The sequence below is a fragment of the Aspergillus saccharolyticus genome, assembly GCF_003184585.1.
Source record: "Aspergillus saccharolyticus JOP 1030-1 unplaced genomic scaffold BP01scaffold_2, whole genome shotgun sequence".
Classification (NCBI taxonomy): Eukaryota; Fungi; Ascomycota; class Eurotiomycetes; order Eurotiales; family Aspergillaceae; genus Aspergillus; species Aspergillus saccharolyticus.
This window is the reverse complement of record NW_020290612.1, coordinates 118,639-138,928: the sequence shown is the minus strand read 5'-3', so window position 1 is coordinate 138,928 and position 20,290 is coordinate 118,639. Positions and strand designations below refer to the sequence as shown.

Genomic DNA, 20,290 nt, shown 5'->3' with positions numbered 1-20,290 from the left:
GCACTGGATTTAGGTCTTCTGAACGCAAGGAAGTGTTGAGAGTGATGGAGACTGACCTCCTGACCTGCTTCGATAATTCAGAAGCGTTTCAGCGAATCTTGACATTCTTAAGTCCATATGCACATGGCAGACGATCATGCAGATATTTGTCGGTCAAAGTCCGCTTCGGCCGAGCGTTGCCTGAGTATCGACATACATAAGCGGAGCGTGAGCTTATCCAACAAAGGTACCCTGCATCTAGGCTCAGATAACGCAGGATTACAGTATTTCACCCTATGGACTGAATTTAAACAAGCTGTGATTTGACTACTCGAATGAGTGGTCACCCTTATTGTTTGGTCTACGGAGTACACGCTGGTAGTATTCTCTGCTTTCGTCGATCTGCTCGATCGCCACAGCATGGCTATCTTTCTAAATTGTCCGCACGCCACCGAATGTGCTTGCAAGCTCTGGATCGGTCTGAAGATCTATTCGAGATGCGGCTGACGCAACTTAGGTACACCCCTTAGCAAGCTGGAATAGGCAAACAAGGCCGCAGAAGTGGAGAACACCGCTCCAAGTGTTGTGATTTGTGTAATGGACACAAAGGAAAATGGTCGGCTTTGTTTTCCATTGCCGCGCATGTGGAGTATAGATCTTAGACACGCTCCCATTGACCGCTTGGACCTTCTGAACACCATCCCTGCGTAGCCCACCAGGTGTGGTTCTCGAGCCACTGAATGCACTGAGGAGACTGAAAGTAGTTCAACGAGGATCAATTACTTCCGTGTCTTCCTGTGCACTGATTTCTGCAAGGCTGACCTAATATCAAGTCAGCAGTCGCAGCGAGCTGACAGAACTCCATCTTTTCCCACATTCTGATACGACTGTACGAATTTAACTAGTGTTCTGAAGCAACAAGTTTGGCGCCTGCATCTTTGGAACAGAAATGACAAAGAACTTATCGCGCTCAGCTAAACATAACTGTCTACATGCGATTTGTCAGACTACCACGGTTGTGATTGTCATACGAGCAACGGTGCCCCATTTCCAATGCACAATCCAGCAGCTTTGATTCTGATTGCCACACCACCTCAGACCAAGGAGCATGCTATGTGATAAAAGTACTTGGCGGAATTGGAGCTCTACATTCCGGCTGTTGTCGCCTTACAAGGATTTGCACTACTGCAAAAGGCATTACATACGAGCCACTAGCGTCTCGATAAGTGTGGAGACCCCAAGACAATGCTGTCTCGGATCAAATTTCTAAAAAAGTCGCCGCATGGATCAGACTTGACCGGGTGCTAAATGACGCAAGTGAAGTACCGTACATCTCAATCCTAGTCTTCTTCCCACATGTACCGGACGCTTTTTCCCACATACCAAACAAGGAAGCTAGTTTGGGACGAGGGGCACCCTTCAAGGATTCGCCGAGTTCAATGATCGCTTGACACAGACGTAACGCTAGCTTTTGATCTCAAAGTGGGGGAGATACATCGCCTAGAAGGGAAGAGGTAGAAAGATATGAGCGAGCAAAGGTGAAGGATTGCGTACGGAGTACTCCGTAGATGGAAGTGAAGAGGCACTGCATGGGTGGCTGTCAGCCAAATTGGAAGCTCACAAAACGAGGCGTCATAGTAAAACAAGGGACTGCAGCACCATCACTCGCAGGATAAACATCTGACATCGACTTGTTGATTTCTCTTCAGCCTCAGTAGTAAGCAGCGCGGTTCGTTCACAAAGCGTTTGGTGAACTTCGGAGCGGAAGTCAGCATTGGCATTCGACGAGCTTTCGAGTTTGCAAAAATGGATCTGTAGCATAAAGCTGCATTCCAGGTAGGTTCAATCACTAATCGTTCCCGCGATGTCTTCCAGGACGCGCCGTGTGACTGGTGCAGAGCGAGTGACGAGGTTTCGAAGATTTTACCAGGTTCACTTCTCACAGCCTGTCCGCTTGATAATAGCTTATGGTGTTTTGGCATCACTTAAACACCTCACGAGGTCAATTCGACAGATGTATGGACTTTTGGTAGGTTCATGACTCTGAAGTCCGGGCCATGGGGTGTATAGGTTGGTCATGCTCGGTTTAGTCGAACTAAATCATCGACGATCGATGTTGTGGAAGAGTTTGAAAGAGGTTAATTCAGGAAGAGCTCGTGCGAGGCGAACCTCACAGACTTAATGACATGGTTTCGCTTCTCTGTGCTTCAGCAGGAGTCCAGCGACATTGCATGGAGCCAACGGTCCGGTAGTTCAGGCAGGGAAGGTGAGCGACGAGGTCTTCCGCCATGCCTTCCTTCCTCTGTCACAATACCGCTTCACTCCATTCACTTCTAACGCCCACGACATAGCCGATAAGAAGCCACATCACACGGTTGCAAGCAATAGTATTCTTATCAGAATGACTGTCTTGCCACGCTCCTTTTATGCGTCCGATGGCACCCGTCCTTTTACACCCATATCATCGTCCCTTTCTCTCCCATGCTACACGAAGCTCCGACGCGGCTCCTCTGAAAAGCCCCAAGCACTTCAGTCTCAAGGTGCTCATTCAACTATTCGCAATCACGATCGCGATCTTTGTCCTTGCGGTGCTCTTCTGGAAGCTTGGGAAATTTCTCCGCCGGTTCACCCAGGACAAAGTCGTCAAGCGTGGCAACGCAGTCACCGCCCGTTACGCGCGAACCTGGTACGGCTGGGTGCCAGCCGAGAGACATACACAGTGCAAAAAGTTCTTTCGGGCCTGCTTCGACAAGCTCGGCCGGTGGATGGCGTGGCGATCCTCGAACCAGGACTACAGCTGGGTGTGGTGGGACCCCGGTCAGAAGGAGTTGAATAGATACCGAGAGACGAGAAGGCCGCTGCGGTGGTTGCCCGGCTGGATCAGGAGTTACAGCTTCACTACTGCAGATACCATTTGGAACCCGAGGCCCGCTGAAAGTACTGGTGGTATCGCCGCGCCGGCTGGTCGTCCCCAGTCGCCGTCATTCAGAATGGCCGGGGCACTTGTTTCATACCAAACGCTGGATCGCGTGGTGGGCAGCCGACATACTGTTTCCAGGACGAGTATCTGCACACGGGTTTCGATCAAGGTCTATTCAGAGGAGGTGACTTATGGAGCAAAGACGCGGCTCGAAACTTCTGCGCGAGCTCGGGCTGATTCCGTTAGCAGAGGAGAAGAGTTGCGCAGACCAGCCTACACCCGGATTGAGGCTAGAAGGAAATTTGTCCTAGCGCATTCAACTTGTTCTTTTCAATTCGCTTCTCCGCAGCGAAACGTCCAAGCTATCGTCCCGAGACTGTCGCGATGCCGATCACTTCCCTGTCTTGGCCCTGACACAGAGCGCTTCAATCAACGGGGAGACGTCAAAGCACACTGGAACTGTTATGATTCATTCAGCCTTAGCAATGAATTCCGAGTCAGGCATACAACTCGCTATTCACACGTATATCGCATGCGATTCGCCCGATTCGGTCTCCATGCAACTCTCGACGGCTCTCTTTCTCCACCTGTGCGGGTCGAAAGTCCTGACAACTTAGCGAGGGTTCTATCTGATCTTACTCTCCTCCCTAGAATGTATGGTTTGACGAGACGATCAAGCGGCAAAGTTTCATCTTCGAACTGGAGCAGCTCACAGCTCGACAGCAGGAGACGCAGCTTTGCTGCAAATGCTTCGCCCCTTCGACAGACACTGCTTGGTTCTGATATAGCAAGGGAATGCTCTGGGACGAGCAACCCTGGACATTTATTCCAACACCGAAAGGGCAGTCCGTCTTTGCGGGAATTAGAAACTGAAATGTGTCGAGACATTCGGAGTGATTGCCTGTCAACAATACCAAAGGGTTTAGGGCACAAGTCAGATGCTCAAGAACGATTGAATTCTCGTCAAGAAGCGCACCCTGGAAGTCTTCAACCGATTAGACCCAAAGCAGCTGACGTCGAACTTACTGCCTGCGACCTACGGTTGATAGATGACTTGAACCGGAGGCTTGAATGGCTCTCCAACCAGCTAAGCCCGGGACGCAGACCGTATCATTTTGCCCTGCTTGCCAATCACTGGCTGAATCCGGAGACATGGATAGTCATCGACCCTCCTACTAGGATCCCTATTGAAGCTCGAAGGCGGCTGGGAGACCCAAGATTTAACGAGCCTTACCCGGCTGTTGACTGTACTCCAAAGCCGAAGTATCCCCAGAAGCCACGCAAACGTGCTGATGTCCCCAAGATCAACTCTTGGAGAGTAGCTATCAACCGACACAGACGAGCGCGTGGAATTGAGGACATGATCAGGGGTGTCGAGCTCTTCGAGGGCTCAATCGATGCACCATCCGATGGCAAGGTCGATCCTGCTTGCTGGATTCTCCGAAAGCCGCCCCAAGGATATAGCCTGTCTTCTCGCCAGGGTACTGTGTTTTACGAAGGAGGAGCAGGCTGGCAAGAAACGCTGGATGACTGGCAAAAAGTCCGCCGCGGCTATCGCATTCGGAAGGCCATCCATGAGGGAAAGGTGAATCGCAAACGAGCAAAAGAGATTGCGCTGGGAATTACCCGATGCTATCGAATGGGCGTATCTAAATTCCCCTAGCAACTGCTGACAGGGCACGTCGTCAACTGGTCAGCAGCAGCTTGAGCTTGAAGTAAGGAAGGGGAATCTCGCAAATAAGGGGCAAGTATTGGAAGGACAATTTACGGAGGTGATGGAGACTTCTTCTTGCCATATTCTTAGTTCCAAGCTGTCTTTCTTTGATATGACTATCTGTCCACCTGGGAACTTTTATCTTTAAACTGTTCAAAGATACCAATGGCGACTTGACCATTCGATGCGAAGATAATGGTGTACGGTGTAAGGCGAGTGGAATGAAACATTTGACTCTCAAGAAAAACCAATGCATCTATGGTGTCATCTCCCATTGCCCCGTAAAACTCCGATGATCCCGCCCTTTGTCCCCTTTCCACAGCTAAATGGTCGCATTGTATGGAAAGGATGATCAACACGGACGTTGGTGGTGTATAATACAGTATAGAATTCCGAATATGCTTGACTGAATAAGAAGAGCTCGATTCTCGGCTCTCCCTTGTGTGGATAATCCGTCCTCTCTCTCCTCACACGCTTCCTGCGTCGCGAAAGGATGAATTCCTCAGAAACCAGGGGGGTTGACTCTTTGGCTGACTCGCGTCCACTTGGGCAACTCTGTATGTTGAAAAAGATTACATATTAGCTTTCTCTCCACAACTTCTTCCTCGATCAATGAAGGGGCAAGCCTCGTAGCTTCTGCGCGCTTCCTCATTGTTTTGTTTGCCAAAACGGAGAGACGTACTGTGAATACCCTTCCGATATTTCTTTTCCTTCTTATCGAAGATGGTGTACTTGTCCTTGGGAAGCATCTCCTCCTCGCGGGGCATCTCGTTGAACCACCGAGTCACGGGCTTGGCCATCTGGCCGTTCCGGGCCAACGCGGCGCTCACGGTGTCCACCACTCGGTCGACGGCGCGGAGACGCTTCCTCTGGCGGGCTTTCTGGGGGGCGGAGATGCGCCAAGGGATCTTCCTGTGATTCAGGGGGTATGGTCAGTAACACCGTTGTGTCCGGGAGGTGGGTTCTTTGGTGGGAAGGGAATTTGTTGGTGATGCCAGCCAGGGTCACACACTGCGAGGGGGAGTGCGGAGTTCCTTCGGACCACAGAGGACACATGGGATGCAGTTCGCGACTTACCAGAGAAGACCCGAGAAGAGAGGTGATGAAGGCTTGAACATCATCTTGAGGAACGTGACACACACACACACACACACACACCGATTGGAAGAGAAGGTTGGAGGTAGGTTGGAGATGTAGGATGGCGGGCAATACGGCAAGCGGACGAAAATCCCGTTGCGAGGTTTAGGATAAGGTGGTCCGTGCCCTGCTTGACCTCCGCGGCGGACGGGACTTTCTTCCCCTCGACTCTTCTTCCCCGGGTTTTCTTGCGCGCTGTTTTGTTCGCACGTCGTCTAGTTGGGGTTTCTTCCCCTTGTGTGTGCGGGATTATTAGACTTTGATTCTCTCTATTTCTGATAAATCTGGTTTTCTTCTGATATTCGGTCGGCACTTTACATGGAAGTACAGTTGAACCCGTGAGGCGAAAAACCCACCATCCACTACAGAATGTCGCGCTCGACGGACTCTGGCGCAACGGCGGAGGCTCCTTCATTGCCGTGGAGGACTCTGTCCGCTACGACAATGCTGGGGGTTGCATCTTTGTGTCGCTCGTTTCTTTATGTGTGCAGCAAACCTGAGGTGTATGGCTTGGACTCATTCTTGGAGATCCTCGATTCGAGACGCGATCCGGCTCAGAGGACGAGGGGCTTGCTAACAGGTACTTCCATTCCTTATCCATTAGATCTGTCGCGCATTGCGCCTCAGAAGACCGAAGAGCTAATGCTTGTTTGCTTGCGACAGTTTCAAATCATACCAGCGTGTACGTGCGTACAATACGCCTTGAGGTCTGAGGCGATTCAGTTTACTTTTCACAACGGAAACGGCTGACCAAGGTCCGCGACACCGAACAGGATGGATGATCCGATCATGTGGGGGTTTCTTCCTCTGCGCTACTGGTTGAGTCTTTCCTCGTCGAATAAGCGATGGGGATTTGGAAGCCATGATATCTGCTATCAGACTAGGTATGCGCCCCCCCTCGCCGCATCAACAACAGCGACAACACCAGGGATGGATGGCTAATGCGTTAAATTGATAAGACCACTGGCGCTGTTCTTCACCATGGGCCAAGTCCTCCCCACCCATCGACTGGCGCATTCGCCGCACGGCGGTCTCGCGCAGCCCGTTGTCACTCAGGCGATCCGATTGCTGTCGAAGGGACCGTTCCCCGCCGATCCCCATCTTGCTCGCCCCGAGCGGCAGTCGTGGAGCCTGCAGAATGTTTGCGTCGACCCGTTCTCCGACCTTCCTACGGCGTTTACGACCGACGGCCACGACTCCCATTTATCTCCATCCTCCTTTGCCTGCAATTCATATTCGTGGTTCCACATCTTTCCGGAGGGCATGATACACCAGGCGCCTAATAAAACAATGCGGTATTTCAAGTGGGGTGTTGCTCGACTTATTCTCGAGGCCAGCGAATGTCCCGACGTGGTGCCCATCTGGCTAGAGGGTCTCGACCAAGTCATGCATGAAAGTCGCGAGTTTCCTCGCTTCCTGCCCCGGGTGGGCAAGGAGGTCAGTATCACGTTTGGAAAGAAGGTGGATACAGAAGCCGTCTTCGGCGAGTCGCGAAGGAAATGGCAGCAGATCAAGGCCAAGGCTGAGCGCACATCGCCCGACACTCGCGATCTTCCGCTTGGTGTTCTCAATGACGAGCTCCTGTACGGAACGGAGGCAGTGGAATTGCGCAAAGAGGTTACGAAAAAGATTCGGGATTTAGTCCTTGAAGTGCGACGTTCCAGAGGCCATTCTGATGAAGACCCCAAGGAGGGCCTCGTTGAGACTTGGATCCGAGAAGGTCCTAAACGGGATGGGAAAATGTTGGATGATTCTTGGGTACGCGATATATGAAGCCATCGATAAGATGGCGGCGACCACAGGATATTGTAGATTATAGCATTTTTATAGACCATGTGTACAGGACAGGCAGTACAGATTTACCATGCAACTTACCTACTGAGTCAAGTCGTTTCAGTCTCCGCCCGTTGAGTCAGTCAATACACAATTTACACAATGCAAGGGTAGGTGAGGCTGTGGCGGGCAAAGTCCATCCACTGAGAGTCAAAAAAACCCACTTCTTCCGTCCAGCCTTGCCTTAGCTTCAGTTCAGACCCGCTCCGACGTCAATCACTTTCTTCCGCATTTCCCCGCCGCTGCATACAATAATAAGCAATGGATGTCAATCTCCCTCACGGCTCCATCCACACTCCACGCCCATGACCACTATCCTCTATGCCCAAAAAGTTCAAGAAGAATGCCTATGCGAAACCAGCGAGCACTGCGCATCACACTCTCGCCTCCAGTGGTTTCCGCAATGATCGCCTCCGCCCCTCCGCCTCCGCGGCGACAGAGCAGCAGCAACAGCAGCAGCCCTCGGTGAACGAGCTGATCGACCATCTCCGACGCACGCAAGTCACACGGCCCTCCGACCAGGGACCTGAGAATCCATATGCCCATAATCGATTCGTTGTTCCCCGCACTGTTCATCCATCCCTGCGCAACCTTCTCGAACTCCCCGAAACCCCGCCCCCGCGGCCACGTCCAGGCTCCCGCCGCCATGCCGTCGGCGCACGACGGCTCAGACGAACGCCGGGGCCACCGCCCCCTCAGAGCTGGCTCGTGGGGAATTATAATTATCTAGAGAATCGCGAAGAAGAGGATGATGCGGCGCAAGAGAGCGCCCGTGCAGGTCGCACGATCTACCGATTGGAGCGGTTACCCGGTACGACATTCCCTGCAAAGGGGAGCCTGCAGCACACAGTCCTCAAAAACATGGCGCTCTACTGGGGCTGGCACCTCGAGTACGACGGGCTGTTTCTCGCGGATCTTCCCAACCACGTCAAGGTTCGCCTTCTCAGTTATATTAGTATATACACTCGTGACCACGAGATTCCGCCGAGCTTGGGACTTCGACCGTTGTTCACTCGCCCGCATCATCCGGCTGGAGATCACACTCCAGGTTTTGAAGTTGGCAGTGAGACCGCAGCGCAGCAGCCCGAGAATGATGGCGAAATCACACGTCTCGACCTAGGCAGCGCACTGGGCCGCTGGCTCACGCTTAAGCAAGTCTCGAGCGAACTCTTGACCACTACCAAGAGACTTACCCCCCTGATCCAGCAGCACACGGATAGCGAAGCCGCAGCAGCCGTGCCATCCTCCTGGGAGGACGAATACGACGAACAACTGCCTCCACCAAAGGGCGCACCTTTAACAACCACAACCCTCCGCATCCCGCGCTTCGAAAACCTCCGCTATCTGTCCCTGGCGCACCCGACCCCCGGCTCCGCGAACTGGAACTCCCTCATCACGCTCCTCTCGCGTCTCTCGCGCATCACCCATCTCTCCCTGGCCCACTGGCCCGTCCCCACGGTCACCCCGCACGCTCTCAACGCTACAGTCCGCCACCCTGCCCACCGCTCTTTGACTTTCGCGTACGGCGGAACGGACTCTTACGCCGCTAGCGAGAATAATTGGGCCGAGGCCGCGGGGATCCTGCGGCGGCTGTCGCGGGCAACGTATTGTCTGAAATGGTTGGATTTGGAGGGTTGCGGAGAGTGGATTCCCGCGCTCAACTGGGTGGGTGTTGGCCCGGATGGAGAAGTCTATCCCACGGGCCCAGAGTGGAATGGCTCTTGGCGGGACATCGAATGGATGCGCCTCGGGGCGGGGTGGTTCCCCTTCCTGGACGGGGATGAGCACGACGGGCAGAAATTGGGCGGTAATGAAACCGTCGCGCAGCAGCAACAGCTAATAGACAACAATCTTGGAGGTGCAGGTGCAGATGGGAGAAGGTCCCTGGCTGCTTCAATGCATGCACCCCCTCCTGCAGTCGATCCGGAGACTTCCGATGGTCTGCCGTGGGATGTCGAGGAGGAGAGGGTCAAATACCGTCGTCGGAAGGAGTTGCAGCGCTATCGAGAGATCGTCACGACAGCCAAAGATGTACAGCGGGCGGTCCTGCGGGCCAGGAAGGAGGGGAAGGGCAAGTGGGTGACATTCTCCTTTGGGTTAGAGAGATTGGAAGACGACGCGTTGAAGAAGTTACTTGGTCCGCAGTGGTTGGGGCTGTTGCCCTGAGTTTTTCGGTCTAGTGGATGGCATCTAGGGAATTCGTCGCGGGCATTGATTATACCTAAGACGGACCTCCTCATGAAGCAGGCTTAGGATATGCATGCGCTCGTGTATAGCCGATCGGATTGTAGGTATGCTCTTGGACATGCATGCACTGGACAGGCTCGCTTGTGGTAGTTGGGCATGTGCATAGGTGGAAATAGGCTGATGCACATTCAGAGCTTAGGATTTTATACAAGCAGCAAAAGGATTGCAGAATACAGTACTCAACATGATGCAGAATGTTATCCAGGCTGACACGGGTGTTGGGTCTAGTTGCGCGAGGCGGATAATGTACCTTCTGGAGTAGGATAATCAAGCGAGTTTCCAACAATTGCGAAGAGCTTACTATGATTCTACTCTCAGGCACACCATCCAGTATGTGTATCCGGGGATTGGGTCTTCTTCAGTGTGCATTTAATCGAAACCGATTTTACTGTTTTTCAGTCCACGTACCGGAAGAATGCATACAAGTTCTCACGCAGCATTAGCATGGCAGTTTGTTCTTAGATCTGGGCCTGAATTAACTTGGTCTTCATTGGGGATTTAGTGGGAGGTTAGTGCTTGGTACTGTACACATATACCTAGTTCCCAAATATCGTTTACGCAAGCCTATGCTTGTCTCCGTATTATACAAGCATACCAGTAACTGTGTCTTGTTCAGCATTGTGCTACTGTAGTCCGGGGTACATATACTACACTACTAATATTCTCATACTGCATGCACTAACAACAATCATGAGTTTTACACACTCCGCAGAGTAAAACAACTTTTCCATATGAATCCTAGGCTATGTACAGATGCATGAATACTCCGATGATACAGAATCACTTCCTCCCCCGGTTGAATGTTTTCAAAGGATCGACCTTGCGGGCCCCACCGGGCTTGCGGCCGCCCTTGCCCTTGCCACGATTCTTCTCGCGAGCCTTGCGGATACGGTTCTCGCCGCCGACCTTCCGGAACCCGACATAGCCGACGGTCTCGGTGGAGATCCCCTTGCGACCCTTGGCGGGCATGAGATACTCGGGGATGTGCTTGAGGTGGGGCTGGATGCGGGCAGACCGTAACTCGCCGTCGTGACGCAGCTGGCGCAGCTCGTCCGGGTTCTCTTCGAAGTGACGCTTGAGCTTGTCGGACTTGATGAGCTCCTGGCGGATCTCGCGGGCCCGGGCCTCCTGGACAGCGAGGCGGGTGATGGCGCGCAGGGCGTCAGTCATACGGTACCGGAAGGCGTCGACCTGGCTCATCTCGAAGTGGTAGGGCTTGACCTCGTGGCCCAGCTTAGCCTGGCGCTTCACGATGCGCGCCACCACGGTCTCGTCGTGCTTGGCCGTCGGGAAGCTGGTGGGCTTGTGCCGCCCGTACTGGTCCGCCGGCACCACGAACGAGAGCGCCATCCCCGTTTTGCCCGCGCGACCTGTGCGGCCGATGCGGTGCGTGTACGACTTGGCCGTCGTCGGCAGGTCGAAGTTGAGCACGCAGGCCACGTTCTGGAAATCGATACCACGCGAGATACCGTAGTCTTTGTCCTTGGTGGACGTCTTGCGTCTTTTGCTACTACTCTCCGCCGCTTTATCCTGTTTCTTCTTCTTTTTGTCGTTGCTATCTTCGACGTCCTCTTCGTCTTCGCTAGAGCCAACGAGGCCGTCTTCTTCTTGTTCTACTTCTTCGGCGTTGTCAGTCGAGGTCGGGTCTTTCGACTTCTTCGAAGATTTCTTAGCACCGAGAACTTCTTGGTCGTCGGCCGCAATGATGATGTCGTAGACGCCCTTGTTGAATTCCTGGACGACGTGGATACGCGAGTTGACAGGGAGTTCGGAGTTGAGAACGCAGCTCTTGATTCCGAACTGTTCGAGGAAGAGCTTAACACGGTAGCAGCGATCGACGTCGCCCACAAAGATGATCACTTTGCCCTTGATGAGCTGCAGCTTGAAGATGACGTATGTGAGGAGGAACTTCTCGTCTTCCGCGCATCTAGAAGCACGAATTAGTAACGGAGTAGCTAGATGAGCCACATATAAGGATTAAAGTCCCACCTGACAATAAATTGGCTGACACCAGCACCCTGCTCTTCCTTGTCCTCCAGCTTCAATACCACGGGATTCCGACAGAACAGACCCTTGAGGGTGTCCACCTCCGAGGTGAGCGTGGCACTCATGAGAAACGTCTGCACACCACGGGGAATCGCCTTTGCAAGCGCATTGATATCCTCATCGTATCCATACGAAAGCACCAAGTCCGCCTCGTCGATCACCAGGTGTGCGAGGTTCTCCAGCGACAGAGCCGAGTTTCCGAGATTGGCGATGACACGCGCGGGGGTCGAAACGACAAGATCGGGGTAGTCGGCGAGGAGAGTGCGTTGCACGGCATCGGAGACCTTCTGCGTCAGGTTCACGGAGCGGATGTCCTTGCCGCAGAAGGCAGCGAATCTTGTGACCACATTTTGCACTTGCTCCGCAAGCTCTCGGGTGGGGACGAGGATGAGGCCAGTGGTGGCTTTCAGAGTGGGGTCGGCCTGACAGATGGATCAGCGAGATGCTCGCATGTTGAGGACGTTATCTGCAATCAGTGGTTACTCACGGATTTCTTCTGAAGGATAGTCTGGAGAATAGGGAGGACGTAGGCGGCAGTCTTTCCGGAGCCGGTTTTTGCACGAGCTAGGATAGTTAGTCTCGTTGAGCGAACAATGATCGATATTCACGTCAAGACTTACCGAGAATATCCTTCCCAGCGAGAGCAAGAGGAATGGCCTTGGCCTGAACCAGCGTAGGCTTCGTGAACTTCTCTCTGATCAATGCTTGGCGCAATCGCGGATCCAGATTGAGGCTTTCGAAGTCGACCTCGGGGGTGGGGGTCTCAGTGGTCTCGACGCCCTCCACTGAGGGCACATCGTTCGCATCCAGCTTGCGTTTCATTGTGAAAGACGTAGGTATCTCAAGTCTGATATGGTGTGTCTTTGAGGGGATTGCTGGGATCGATGATAGACTGGGAGAGTTTTCTCGTTGCGGGCGGGCTGCGAAATTCTGTCGGGCGGTGAGATTTTCCGAGGCAGTATTTTCTGCGGGTCTCCACCGCAGCCGCCGATCAACTCTTATCATATCACCGTATCAGGGCCTCCCGAAATGTACTATGGGAATTCGAGGTGTACAATATATTGTTATGTGCATATTTTCAATCCTATAGAATTGAAAGTATCAGGTTCCATTATCAAGGGACTATGAAGATCTATTTGGATAATCAACCGCCTACCCAGACCACAGAAAAGAAATTGGGACTACACAGCAGGATCACTGCATATTGCCTTCTCATGGAGTATCCCCTTGTTAGGTTTGCCTGACGAGAGAAAGTGTACAGAGGTATAACTGCTCTGACCCGGTGCCACAATGAGTTCGGCCGGGAGTGCGTACATTGTCGTCGATCTCCAGGGTCTGGGGAGTTTTGGGGTTCAGCTTCTCTTCCGCAGGCTGACCTCGAAGCTGGTAGTGAGACATGGCTATGTACGGCGGGAACAGTTCCCTCACGGGCTCTCGATACTCTGCACACATATACTACACACCGAGAACGGCAGGGGCTATAGAATGGGACATGCATAGCAATATAGTCCTTCAAGTTGGTCGGAACAAGTGTAGTCGGGAGGAATGTTGATCAAGTATGTAATCGATTAGGGCAAAGCGCCTCCCAGAGAAGTATAGATAACAGAAGCCATGATCAATATAGAAACAGTTGCTGGAATCAAAATTTGATTCATCAGTCTCGTCCACGCACCGTACTGGAACATCAGAAGGGTATAAGAAATAATAGACTGTCGTGGGTGCAGTTGACAATGAAACGCAAGACAAGAACAGGATCCGATACCGACAAGCAAGGTACAGAATGGGTCGCAAACGCTACGCAATGGATAAGTGGAGGGGAAAATGCAAAACATCACGGAGGGCTATAAATAGACGGCAAGATAAGTAAAGAAATGCACCAATTTTCCAAGAGAAAAAATCATCCAACCGTAAAGCAGTGACCAACTGGGGTATATACCTTGCTCCCTCCAATATCATTCCTACTCTTATCTTCCATGCTGCTCAGTGATAAAATGCCGGGGGAAACAGCGAATCCAAAACGTTACACAAACACCTCCCAAGAACAGCACCACATTAGAAAAATGAACATCAGACGTCAAAACTTGAGGCGTAGGCATAAAACATAAAGCATAAGCATAAGCATCCAATCATCAGTGTAGAAAAGCAGAGCATCAACAAAAGACATCCAAGATCGTGCAGGTCGTCAAGAATCGTACAATCATGTTGCCATGATGGACGTTATCGGTCGGAGCCGTCAAACCCGCCCCTCCTCTTTTGGAGAAAAACATCGTCAAAGCAAAGCAAACACGACCCAAAGAAAACCGCCCAGTCAATGCAAAAGTCAGACATCCAAACATATTTTTCCTCTGGTTAGTGATGCATCCTTCACGAATTGCCGAGTACCGACAGAGGCGCATTATCAATGAGCTGCCTGCCGTCCAAGAAAAGAAGATCAGAACTTTTGAAGTACCAGATGCGTCGCGCAAGACAGAAATCTAACCCAGAACTTTTGTAGGTCACACAGCCAAGCATCGACCGAAGACTGTATCATGAAACGAACTGAACCTAGAGATTCGATTTGAACTCTCTTGTCTAACCCCGACCGCTGTAGATCGACCGACTTGAGCGTCGGCTGGCCCGGTCAGATTTCCGGTCAATCATGGCTCGGCGCGGGTCTTCCAGTTCTCTTCGAGAGACACTTGCGGTGTAGTCAGATCCGCCAGTCAAATACTTCTTGGCTCGGTGTTTGCCCTCAATGTTCAGCTCGACCGCACCATTGTCCCCGGTACGAAGCATCAGTCTCTTTCCCCCAACAGACTCTTGGCTGAAGCTCATGGTCACACCGTTCATTTTCATGACAATGCTATTGTCATCTTCCGGCTTCAAGCCGCTGCTGCTTCCGTTTTGAGTTCGTGCGTCACTGCCACGGCTGCTGTTCGAGCGACTCTTCTGGCTGCCGCTGTCGCTTTCAGCGCGTTGAGAGGTCTTCGCCTTGTACAGCGCGTCTTCCGTCAAGGGAACAGGCACCGAGGGCTTCCCTGACCGAGAAGCTTGGTACTCTTCTGCTTCTCGTTGCTTCTCTACAATCTCATCGTCCTCGTCCCCATCGTCCTCCTCGCCGTAGTTGTAGACAGTAGGCCGGCGGCGACGAGAGTTTTCGACGGCAATCCGTGCTGGGCGCGCAGACTCATGGTATGCGGTGGATCGTCGGCTGTCCCGGTTGCTTCGGCTGCGCTCCGGCATTACGGTCTCTCGAGAAGATTGCCGGTACCCGTACTCAGGCAAGGCGTCTCTCAGCGGTGATAGGTCTAGAGAGCGAGAAGACCGACGGTCGGAAGTGATGGACGGAGCAGTCACGGATTTTCGGGGCGGGTCGGGCCGTTTCTGGATGATGTGCGGAGCCGCCTTGTGCTTGATGGGTGGGGGAGGCATAGATCGGTAGTAGTCTTCCTCGCGATGATCATGGGAAGACTGAGCGGACATGCGAGGCCGAGCCGATCGACTCGGAGCAGGAGGAGGCGGAGGAGGAACGTCCAAACCCTCGTCATCATCCTCACTTTCATCAAAGCTTGCGTCATCGAAATCCATAGGAGGTGGTGCATAAAGTGACGGTCGGCGACCCCGACCTTGGTCTCGAGTCCTTGATGCCGACCGTTCCTGTAGACTCTCAGGAGGGGCCGCATAGTCGGGCATGCCGTAATAGGGAGACTGTGGCGGATAGTGAGAAGTGACATATGGCGCGTGGGCGTACGCTGAAGTAGACAGCGGTGGACCGTGCTCGTGGCGACCCATGGATCCCGGTGGATACATCATTTGACCCATCCCAGGCATAGCGCCATGGAAGCTCACCGGTCGGTTGTTGGTATGATACATAGATGAGCTTTCGCGAGCGTGGGGACGACTAGTGCGGGAGACATTGACGTCCTGAATCACGGAAGGCGCGTAACGGGGGTTTTGCGGGGCCGACGGAGGATATTCGTGACCCGTGGGAGGTGGTGGTGGCATGAAATACGAGAAATCCATCGGTCTCGCTTCAACAGGTGTGGAGGTAGGATGGTATAGACCTTGATCGCACTCGTAACATTGTCCCGGATAATGTCTGACATGGGCACTATCGCGACGGCGGGACCGGGAAGGCGACCGCTGCGCTTGGGCAGGAGGGTGAGGGTGGCCCATATGGGGAAAACTTCCGACTTGCATTTTCTCCTCACGTGGCGGACGAGCAATGCGGTCCTTGGAAGGACGTTCTTTGTGACCTTTGGATCGGACGCGTTCAAGGTCAGATCTTTTGAGGGTGGTGTCTGACTTATGAGGGACAGGACTCTTCCGGCCCGACGGCCCAGATTGGGTGCTGTTGACGGTGGCTGCGGTACGACTGGAATAGCCGGAGTCACTTGCAACGTCAACCAGGGGCTCTGCAGCAGATCTCACGGCCTGTTTATGGCGCTTGGTTGTGATGTTGGCGACTTGACGAGTTTCCGGTCGGATAACATGAGTATCTTCGTCATATTCCTCACAGAAAGCGACGAGGGGGTGGATTTTGCTTGCCATAACTTTTCTGGAAGGCGGCCTAAGGCCCAACCCTAAGAGGGCCTAAGGAGAGGGGGAAAGGGGAGGCGGGGGGAAGATTCTGGCTTGACTCTGAGGGGGGGGTGGGAAAAGCACGAAGGTGGATGACCTGAAACGTGGTGCTCCAACAGGCTTTCAAGATGCTTGCTTGGTGGCCTACAGCAGCCACCAACTGCTGCTCATCCGAATATGACTCAATCAGTGCCTGGAAGGTTTTTTTTTTCTTTTTAGCGTTCCTGGTTTTATTTTGTTTCCTTGGTGTTCTTTTTCTTTTTCTCTTTTTTATTTTTTCCTTCGAATCGGTTAGTGGTTCGTTTCTTCCTCTTTACTCCTAGTCCGGAGTGAGGGCTGCAAATCCACTTGGCGGCAGTCGCCTCAAGAAAACAACCAAAAGGTGCAGATGGGCCAGACAATAGTCCGAGAGACGGAGCGTCTAGATCGTTGACTGTCAGCGATGAGTCGTGGGTGGGCAAGGAGAATAGTCGTCGTCCACAGTCTGCAATGTCTCCATCGAAATGAGGAAAAGGATGAACGGGGTTGGTTCGGAGTGAAGGGGGGGGAAAGGCGACGAAGTGGGTTGTGGAAGATGGTGGTGGAGGACTGGTGATGAACAGACGACAAGTCGGGCGGCGGACAGTCAATAGTGAGAGTGAGACTGAGACTAGACTAGATAGATAACCGTCGTAGTGGACAAAGCCCAGCGTGGGTCAACCGGACAAGAACGCTGCAATGAACGGTTGGCAGCCGGTGAGTGGAGAGGATTTAGAATAAAATGATCGATTAACCAAACAATCGACGGGGCTGCAGTCCTTCAATGCACCCAGTAAAAGCGTGTAACCAACGGCTCTAATGACTGGTCCGTCGGGCTAAGCAGTCGTGGGTTGTCTGCCTTGGGATGCGATTTGATAATAGCCACCAGAGCAGAGGGGGGAAGGGAGAAGAGAAAAGCAAAGGGCCGGAGGGTCTGTCTTTTCCCAGTAGAACTTGGCTCTTTTAGGTCTGGGAGGCCCGAGGGAAAAATGACAGAAGGAGGGGAAGCGAGAATCAGGAATGCGCAGGGAAAAGAAAAGGTGGGGAGAGCGAGAATGTGGAGCCAGGGAAGAAGAACAGGTGGGAGTCTTCGTCGCCAAGCGATAAGAGATAATGATAGTAGATAGTATATAAGCAGTAAAGAGAAGGGAAATACAAAGAGGGAAAAGAAGCAGGAGGCAGAAGGAGGATGGAGGAGGGGAAGGAAAGAAATGGGGGAGGAGGAGTGAGATCGGGATTGATCAACCACCACTGGTTGGTAGTTGTCGTTGTTTTGTTGCAGTAGAAGGAAGCTGAGACAAGTATCAATACCACCTCTTCGATCGAAGGAGGGGGGCAATTTCGAACAGAGTAAGTAGTAGAGGTAGAGTAAGTAGAGGTAAGGTACAGGCAGAGAAGGATTGGATCGGTTGGAAAACTGTGCTGTGCGTCGCCTCGGTTTTTAATGGAAATCATCCCTCAAGATGCTCAGTGCTTGAAAAGAGTCATTCAAGTTCCTCCTTCTTCTTCTTTCCGTCTCCTCTTTTTTTCCCCTACATTTACAATTATCACAGAGAAGGAAAAAAAAAAAAAACATCGATGGGAAATCCTGGTACCGCGTAAATGGATATACCTTAATCATAATAACCCACAGTACCGACACACGGCTGATGCCGCTGCCGCCATTTGTATTTCTTTTTTTTTCTTCCTTTTTTTGATGGGATTTTCTATTTTGCGTTTCTCGGATTGTTTCTCGGACTGCTTCTTACTGCTTCTTCCGTTGTCTTGTGAATTTAATGACAATCGGAATAATAACAATGACAATATATCACGCAGAGAGCAGAGAGAGCAAGAGTTGCAGTGGTTTGAAAATTGTTCATCGCAACCCAACCGAGGCGAGGCATATGAATACCATCAGGATAAAGAAACGGGAAGTGGCTCCATCTCCATCTCACATCCGAACAAACATCCCTGTCTAGAGGCTATTTTCTCTTCCGCGTTGGCTGGATTTACCTCCTCCCTCCATCGCCTCTTCGTGACCTTCACTACCTTTTGGCCCATCAGATTTGCCTCCCACTTCCTGAATGTCGGTCTCCAATCCGGATGGAAAGGAATTGGGTCGGAGCAAATCGAAGAAGAAAAGAGACGAAGGAGGTCGGGGCTTTTCCCTCACTGGCTGCTGTCCGCTGCCTGATCGGCCACTAACATTTTCTGCTATGCATTTTATTACTGATGACTGACGGGCTGATGGGACTCAGTAGACATGGAAAACAGAAACGAGAAAATTGAAGGACAAAATGACTCGATCAGCATGACTCAATGGACTGGTTGTAGTGAACTCAGTGCTTCTACTGTACCGCACTCACGGAATCCACATCGTGCGTATCTCGATGGGAACTTGAGAAGCTGTCACTTTCGTTTCTGATATGTCTCCTGTCCTGCATACGTCACAGGCATGGTAGGATAAGGACTCTATTCATGATGATGCGATTATGGTATATTCCGTACTGCGACATCCGACAAGGAACAAAAGAGGCCTGCAGCTGCAAGGTGAAATCGGAATTCCACCATTGGCGTATCAGGATCACCATCACAAGCAACTTGCGGCACGATGATGAAGGAACATCAGGGGTCACTTTGATAGCCGGAGTATACTCCATCCATGCTTTCCCTGGAACGGCTGGTAATTAACACTAGATAACCGCGATACCCCAGGAGTCCGTCCGTGCGGTTTCAGATGCCCAGTGCGTGGCATTGCATCCCCCGGGGCTTTTCTACTCCCCACGCGCGCGGCACGCATGAATCAGTGACATCAATAATGGGCTTGTTTGGGAGAGAGCCTCATCCTTGAGATCTTCTACTCCGATCATTCCATCCCTTGCAGGCTCAAGATTGCCTCATAAATCGTTCCAGATATTCTTGTTGGATGCGCGAATCGCTGCTCTGGCCGGAAATCACACGTGCGCATCGACATATCCTAGCATCCGTGCATAAAGATCACTATTATAGCAGCTCACCCGGAATAGCAGTGGCCATGGATGATACCATGAGAGGACATCATTATTGCTACAACTCGCAAGTAAAGTAACAGCCCGGTTCTGATTTCTATGTCGCCTTGGTGCAACCTCATGATGATGATGGGAACGGGAATGGACGGTGGTCCCTCGTGACCTGCAGACAACGACAAGGCGAGATCCCCAATAGTCCCGGAGCTCTGTCTCAGTCATTCCGGTGGGTTGGTTTTACCCAAACACTAGTGCCTTGACCGAATCCAAGTAAGGTTGAAATTAAAAATATCGATCTATATCACCGGAGGGGGTGTGGCTGACTACGACGGTGGTGGTGGTGAGGAATGGAAGGGAAAGGCGACCGAGAAACGAGGGGAGGAGTGGAAAGAAGAAGTGACAAAAGTGATGGATCGGTACTGTAGATACAGCCTAGTAGATGGGACCCCACTCGGCTCCATCGACGGGAGAACCCTGGGTCTAAGCGGAATCTGTCCACGGACCAGCCGGCGGTAAATAAGGTACGTATTGTACTGTGTACTCCGTACACTACATTGAACGTCCACCGTCTTTTGTCTTTTCCCAGTTTCCCTTGTGACCTTCTCGAGATGATGATTGCCATCCGTCACAAGTCTGCGATCTGATCCGGTTTGTACCTGGCCCATCCGAGATAATCCCGTCCCTGTTGGCTGCCCAAAAGTCCCGAAAGATGACAAGGAACCTCGCCATTGCGGCCCAATGGTGGCCTCCACCCCGCGGGGCAATCTCCCCCGGTTGGTGAAAAAAAAAAAAAAAAAAAAAAAAAAAAAAAAAAAAATCTCGGTTGTCCCTCCGTCCTTTGGATGAGCCAAA

At 52.1% G+C, this 20,290-nt stretch overlaps 5 protein-coding genes across 5 annotated transcripts; 2 read left to right on the top strand and 3 right to left on the bottom strand.

The window, feature by feature from the left end:
* Positions 1 to 2,397: 2,397 nt before the first annotated feature.
* On the top strand, positions 2,398 to 4,562 carry BP01DRAFT_388251 (uncharacterized protein; the record flags this gene model as incomplete). Its single annotated transcript, XM_025577807.1, has 2 exons — positions 2,398 to 3,042; positions 3,949 to 4,562. Exons 1-2 carry the CDS (start codon positions 2,406 to 2,408, stop codon positions 4,560 to 4,562), a joined length of 1,251 nt encoding a protein of 416 aa, XP_025435149.1. The 5' UTR covers positions 2,398 to 2,405.
* A 139-nt stretch (positions 4,563 to 4,701) lies between these two features.
* On the bottom strand, positions 4,702 to 5,811 carry BP01DRAFT_420208 (mitochondrial 54S ribosomal protein mL60). The gene is made up of 3 exons (XM_025579447.1): positions 5,691 to 5,811; positions 5,296 to 5,525; positions 4,702 to 5,168 (listed from the first exon to the last, which is right to left on the bottom strand). Exons 1-3 carry the CDS (start codon positions 5,732 to 5,734, stop codon positions 5,116 to 5,118), a joined length of 327 nt encoding a protein of 108 aa, XP_025435148.1. The 5' UTR covers positions 5,735 to 5,811; the 3' UTR covers positions 4,702 to 5,115.
* A 713-nt stretch (positions 5,812 to 6,524) lies between these two features.
* Positions 6,525 to 9,749, top strand: BP01DRAFT_370702 (uncharacterized protein; the record flags this gene model as incomplete). Its single annotated transcript, XM_025576624.1, has 4 exons — positions 6,525 to 6,634; positions 6,710 to 7,508; positions 7,917 to 9,390; positions 9,448 to 9,749. The coding sequence occupies 4 exons, from the start codon at positions 6,525 to 6,527 to the stop codon at positions 9,747 to 9,749; spliced, it is 2,685 nt and encodes an 894-aa protein (XP_025435147.1).
* Positions 9,750 to 10,558: 809 nt separating this feature from the next.
* dbp9 (ATP-dependent DNA/RNA helicase) lies at positions 10,559 to 12,754 on the bottom strand. The gene is made up of 4 exons (XM_025573065.1): positions 12,497 to 12,754; positions 12,364 to 12,440; positions 11,820 to 12,298; positions 10,559 to 11,757 (listed from the first exon to the last, which is right to left on the bottom strand). Exons 1-4 carry the CDS (start codon positions 12,696 to 12,698, stop codon positions 10,611 to 10,613), a joined length of 1,905 nt encoding a protein of 634 aa, XP_025435146.1. The 5' UTR covers positions 12,699 to 12,754; the 3' UTR covers positions 10,559 to 10,610.
* A 1,693-nt stretch (positions 12,755 to 14,447) lies between these two features.
* Positions 14,448 to 16,406, bottom strand: BP01DRAFT_370700 (uncharacterized protein; the record flags this gene model as incomplete). Its single annotated transcript, XM_025576623.1, has 1 exon — positions 14,448 to 16,406. The coding sequence occupies one exon, from the start codon at positions 16,404 to 16,406 to the stop codon at positions 14,448 to 14,450; it is 1,959 nt and encodes a 652-aa protein (XP_025435145.1).
* Positions 16,407 to 20,290: the final 3,884 nt, after the last annotated feature.

Excerpts from the sequence above, each read along its gene's own strand:
- BP01DRAFT_420208 (XM_025579447.1), bottom strand. The coding sequence starts at position 5,734 with ATGATGTTCAAGCCTTCATCACCTCTCTTCTCGGGTCTTCTCTG. Across the intron at positions 5,526-5,690 it reads CTCTTCTCGGGTCTTCTCTG|GAAGATCCCTTGGCGCATCT; the intron begins GTAAGTCGCGAA and ends CCTGAATCACAG. Across the intron at positions 5,169-5,295 it reads ATATCGGAAGGGTATTCACA|AGTTGCCCAAGTGGACGCGA; the intron begins GTACGTCTCTCC and ends TTCAACATACAG.
- dbp9 (XM_025573065.1), bottom strand. The coding sequence starts at position 12,698 with ATGAAACGCAAGCTGGATGCGAACGATGTGCCCTCAGTGGAGGGCGTC. Across the intron at positions 12,299-12,363 it reads CTATCCTTCAGAAGAAATCC|GCCGACCCCACTCTGAAAGC; the intron begins GTGAGTAACCAC and ends TCCATCTGTCAG. Across the intron at positions 11,758-11,819 it reads GTCAGCCAATTTATTGTCAG|ATGCGCGGAAGACGAGAAGT; the intron begins GTGGGACTTTAA and ends TCGTGCTTCTAG.